The sequence below is a fragment of the Brassica napus genome, chromosome A2 (genome assembly GCF_020379485.1).
Source record: "Brassica napus cultivar Da-Ae chromosome A2, Da-Ae, whole genome shotgun sequence".
Taxonomy (NCBI): Eukaryota; Viridiplantae; Streptophyta; class Magnoliopsida; order Brassicales; family Brassicaceae; genus Brassica; species Brassica napus.
The window spans coordinates 11082808-11087441 of NC_063435.1; the positions used below are offsets into that span (position 1 = coordinate 11082808).

At 39.0% G+C, this 4634-nt stretch overlaps 1 protein-coding gene and 1 long non-coding RNA gene across 2 annotated transcripts; one reads left to right on the forward strand and one right to left on the reverse strand.

The window, feature by feature from the left end:
• Nucleotides 1–222: 222 nt before the first annotated feature.
• On the forward strand, nucleotides 223–2312 carry LOC111213508 (sucrose transport protein SUC1). Its single transcript, XM_022715273.2, has 3 exons — nucleotides 223–1642; nucleotides 1735–1798; nucleotides 1893–2312. Exons 1-3 carry the CDS (start codon nucleotides 386–388, stop codon nucleotides 2111–2113), a joined length of 1542 nt encoding a protein of 513 aa, XP_022570994.1. The 5' UTR covers nucleotides 223–385; the 3' UTR covers nucleotides 2114–2312.
• Nucleotides 2125–4373, reverse strand: LOC106421508. Its single transcript, XR_001284195.3, has 4 exons — nucleotides 4069–4373; nucleotides 3454–3564; nucleotides 3247–3317; nucleotides 2125–3161 (listed from the first exon to the last, which is right to left on the reverse strand). It is a non-coding gene; the product is annotated as an uncharacterized LOC106421508 (long non-coding RNA).
• Nucleotides 4374–4634: the final 261 nt, after the last annotated feature.

The window sequence follows — 4634 nt, forward strand, 5'->3', positions numbered from 1 at the left end:
AAAAACAAGAAACAATAAAAGATAAATACTGAAGTTGATGTCTTAAAGTGACACGTGTCCCAACTTTACCATACACACTCACCCTAATTAATTTTCTTACTCAGTCTCTTATCCGAAAAATAATCCTCTCCAAGTTAAAAATAAATATAATAATAATAAATAATAAATCACTCCTTTATCATTTCACTATAAATACAACACCATTCTCTCATCTTCTACATCACAATAAACACTCTTCATTACCAAAAAACACAAAAAAAAACAGAGAGAAAGACAGAAAAACAAAAAAAAAAGACAAAGAAAAAATAAACAAATTTTCTTTTCTTTTTTTTTCCTCTAAAGTTTACGTTTTGTGACTTTTGTCTATCGTGTTTTTTTTTTCTCAATGGGAGCTTTTGAAACAGAAAAAACCGCTAAAGATGCGGCGGCTCTTGAGACACAGTCTTCACTGGAAGAGTTCAACCAGCCGTCTCCTCTCCGTAAAATAATCTCCGTCTCTTCCATCGCCGCCGGTGTACAGTTCGGGTGGGCCCTACAGCTCTCTCTCCTCACACCTTACGTCCAGCTTCTTGGTATCCCTCACAAATGGTCCTCTCTCATCTGGCTCTGTGGTCCCGTCTCTGGCATGATTGTCCAACCTATCGTCGGTTTCCACAGCGACAGATGCACGTCAAGATTCGGTCGTCGCCGTCCCTTCATCGCCGCCGGAGCCGCCATGGTTGCCGTCGCCGTGTTCTTGATCGGATACGCGGCGGATATCGGCTATAAAATGGGCGACAAACTCGAGGAAACGCCGAGGGTTCGAGCCATCGGGATCTTCGCTCTCGGGTTCTGGATCCTCGACGTGGCCAACAACACTCTCCAAGGACCTTGCCGTGCTTTCTTGGCCGACCTAGCCGCTGGAGACGCTAAAAGAACGCGAGTCGCAAACGCGTTTTTCTCATTCTTTATGGCGGTTGGAAACGTTTTGGGATACGCGGCTGGTTCTTTCACCAACCTACATAAAATGTTCCCGTTCGCAATGACCAATGCATGCGATCTTTATTGCGCTAATCTCAAGAGTTGCTTCTTCTTGTCCATCACACTCCTCCTCCTCGTCACCGTCACGTCTCTTTGGTACGTCAAAGATAAACAATGGTCTCCGCCGCCGGTAGCCGCCGACGAGGAGAAGAAGAGTGTTCCTTTCTTTGGAGAAATCTTTGGAGCTTTTAAAGTCATGGAACGTCCCATGTGGATGCTTCTTATCGTCACCGCACTAAACTGGATCGCATGGTTCCCGTTTCTTTTGTTTGATACTGACTGGATGGGTCGTGAAGTGTACGGTGGTGACTCAGAAGGAGACGCGAGGTTGAAGCAAATATACAACAAGGGAGTACAGTCTGGTGCATTGGGGCTGATGTTTAACTCTATCGTTCTTGGTTTCATGTCACTTGGTGTTGAGTGGATTGGTAAGAAAGTGGGAGGAGCTAAACGGCTTTGGGGAATTGTTAATTTCATTCTTGCCATTGGTTTGGCCATGACGGTTCTTGTCACGAAATTGGCGGCGGATTACCGGAAAGTCGCCGGTCCATATGCCGGACCGTCGCCTGGTATTAGAGCTGGAGCGTTGAGTCTCTTTGCTGTTCTTGGTATTCCATTAGCTGTAAGTATTACAGCTTTTGTCTTTTTGTCTGTTTTATTACTTTTAAATATTTTGGCTAAATATAATATTAAAAATTTCATATTTTTTTACAGATTACTTTCAGTATTCCGTTTGCACTAGCCTCCATATTTTCAAGCAGCTCCGGCGCCGGCCAAGGTAAATTTTGTTTTTAATTATCCATGGTCTCGTTAAAACAAATCACAGTTTCATTTTTAAATAAATAACTAAATTTTTTTTTATTATTTTGCAGGACTGTCGTTAGGAGTTTTAAATTTGGCAATTGTGATACCACAAATGATAGTATCACTAGGAGGAGGACCTTTCGACGCCCTTTTTGGCGGTGGAAACTTACCGGCGTTTATAGTCGGAGCAATCGCAGCGGCGATCAGTGGAGTATTAGCTATAACCGTTTTACCTTCACCACCACCGGACGCACCTGCCTTGAAGACAGGAGCCATGGGATTCCATTAGTTTAAATTATGTTTTATTTTCTTTATGAAACTCATGATCAAATACAGTACTATTGTGCAAAACTGCAAGACCCAAAACCACAAAAAAGAACAGAAGATGATCAAATCTAATAAGCTTGGGTTGTCTGTATTCCACCCTTCGTTTAGTTTCTTGTTTTTGGTACCGATATCAAAATGAAATAGATTTTGGTTCTTTATAATTGTTGTGTTTGATTTTGGTAAAAAAACCCCCAATATACAAAAAATAAGACCTGATAATAATATACTGTATTACAGTTCTCTGAACATGAAAAATAATTTGAAAGTTTTGACTATCAAGAATATAATTAATTTACAAGAGTCATGAATTTCTGTTTTGCCCCAAATAGAATCAAACCTGGCCAGTCTAAGACAACTTTTCTGTTTGATTATATGAATCACGCTGTTTTCTGGACCCAGCCAAGTTTATGGACTCGTATTGAATAGCATGAGCTGGAGCCTTTAGGCCTAGAATGTCCAACACTGGAACTGGGTCTTTAAGAGCACCATTAACCCTAGCACCCCTAATGGGGTGCTTAATCACTTTTTTAATAATAAATGGGTGATAAACACTTTTTTTAAGCAACCTCTAAATTTTGTCCTCCAATGCAAGTATCTTATTTAGGAGTTCTTAAAAAAAAATTAAACATTGTTTTATTTAAGATAAAATTTATTTATTATATAAAACATATTAAAAGATCAAAAAAAAATTAAGAAACACTTTGGTTTGTAAAATCTATTGCCATCATCAGAAAGTAAGCCAACATTGTTTGAAACATCCTATAAGAGTAAACCAAGAAGAAGACGTTCAAGAGTAAACCAAGCTACACATACCTTTCATCCACAGATAAACAAGTTGATTTAATCATGCTTCTTGAACCCAAACCTTCCACTTGGAATTCGACTGAGAAAGCCAGTATCCATCTTCTTATAGTGACTGTGAAACTTCATGAGCAGAGAATCAACAAAACCACCAACTTCGTCTTCATATTTCTCATACAGAACCGGCATTGTTTGAGCTCCCACAAACCCTTCACACATACAAAATGCATCACCCCTTAGGAAAAAAAATCTTATAAACTCAAATTCTCAATCTTTCTAAAGAATCTCACTCACCAATATACAAAACAGTTAGGAAGTTGCAATCTGTAAGGGATCATTGCGGCTAGCCATAGTTCAATCGCAGCCTGAAAATTATGTTAATGCAGAACTGATTAAAGTGCCATGAACATTAAAAGAACAGCTAGAACCAAACAAACATTTGAAGGCATTCACCAGATTATAGTAAAGGAAGAAGAATCCAAAATGTAAAAAAGACTTAACCTTTCCTTTGAGAATACAGAGGAGGGCCTCCCATACGCTGGACGAAGAACTCATACTGGTTCTGGATGACAAACTGTGGAGGTGGAATAACCTTCTGTCGAAGCTAATCTCCTGAAATTTACAAGAACAAATTCAACTTAAAACCCGGAAAAGTTACATGACATAACAAATTAAAACTTCAATGGGCTGGAGACACCACAAAGTTATTGCATTCTCCTGAAAATTGAACCTAAGAACTATAAAACAGAGCAGAATAGTACACAATCAAGTGAAGTCTTAACAAACTGAGGCTAGAACCCATATAAATGACGAGACAGAGCATATTAAAACATCAATGAAGACATAACTAAGTTACTGTCTTTCCTGAAACCCATTAGCGAGCTTGAAAACCAAAACCACAATAGAGAAATGAGCCTAAATGCTACGAAACAGAACAGATTAATCCACAATCAAGTAAAGTCTCAGCAAACTAAACCATCAATAAAGACACCAAGAAAGATTAAAACTTTACAGAAGATATGAACAAAGCTACTGTATTTCATGAAACCCATAAGCGAGCTTGAAAGTCAAACACCACTAGAACAAATAAAATAGAAAGACCATAGAGAGGGTTACTGTGGGAGGTGAAGGAACCCCCCATGGCCATAAGAGAAGTTAATCGACCCAGCTTGAAGAGAGTGAGCAGGCACGAAGATAAAATAGGGTTTATGGTGGCCATTTTTGTCCGTTTCAAGCAAGTGGAGAGGAAGAGAAGAAGATTGTGGCCATCGTTACGAAGCGTTGACGGCGGTGAGAAGCAGAGAACGGGAGAGGATGGAAGACGGCACGTATATCAAGAGCCGGTGCTTCTTCCTCTTAATTAAGCTCCGCTGCTTAAGGTAATTGTGATTTTTCTTTTTTTTTAATTACAAAAAAACCTAAGCACCCCACTTAAAACCTCCCGTTAATGCTGCTCTAAGGCCTTGCTCAATATGTATAAATCTTATTTTACTCTTAAGGCATAGATTACACCAAAACAAAACAAACGAAGTTAATACCAAATATTTGCTAATCAATGAAGTTAATACCAAATATTTTACTTGTTTGCTAATCAATGAAGTAAACACTTCCGAACACATCCAAATTAATTGAATTGGATATATAAGCTGTAATCTGAGCCATTATAACTCTTCTTTTGGATG

Coding starts and splice junctions, on each gene's coding strand:
- LOC111213508 (XM_022715273.2), top strand. CDS start 386: ATGGGAGCTTTTGAAACAGAAAAAACCGCTAAAGATGCGGCGGCTCTT. Junction 1,643..1,734: donor TTCTTGGTATTCCATTAGCT/GTAAGTATTACA, acceptor ATTTTTTTACAG/ATTACTTTCAGTATTCCGTT. Junction 1,799..1,892: donor CAGCTCCGGCGCCGGCCAAG/GTAAATTTTGTT, acceptor ATTATTTTGCAG/GACTGTCGTTAGGAGTTTTA.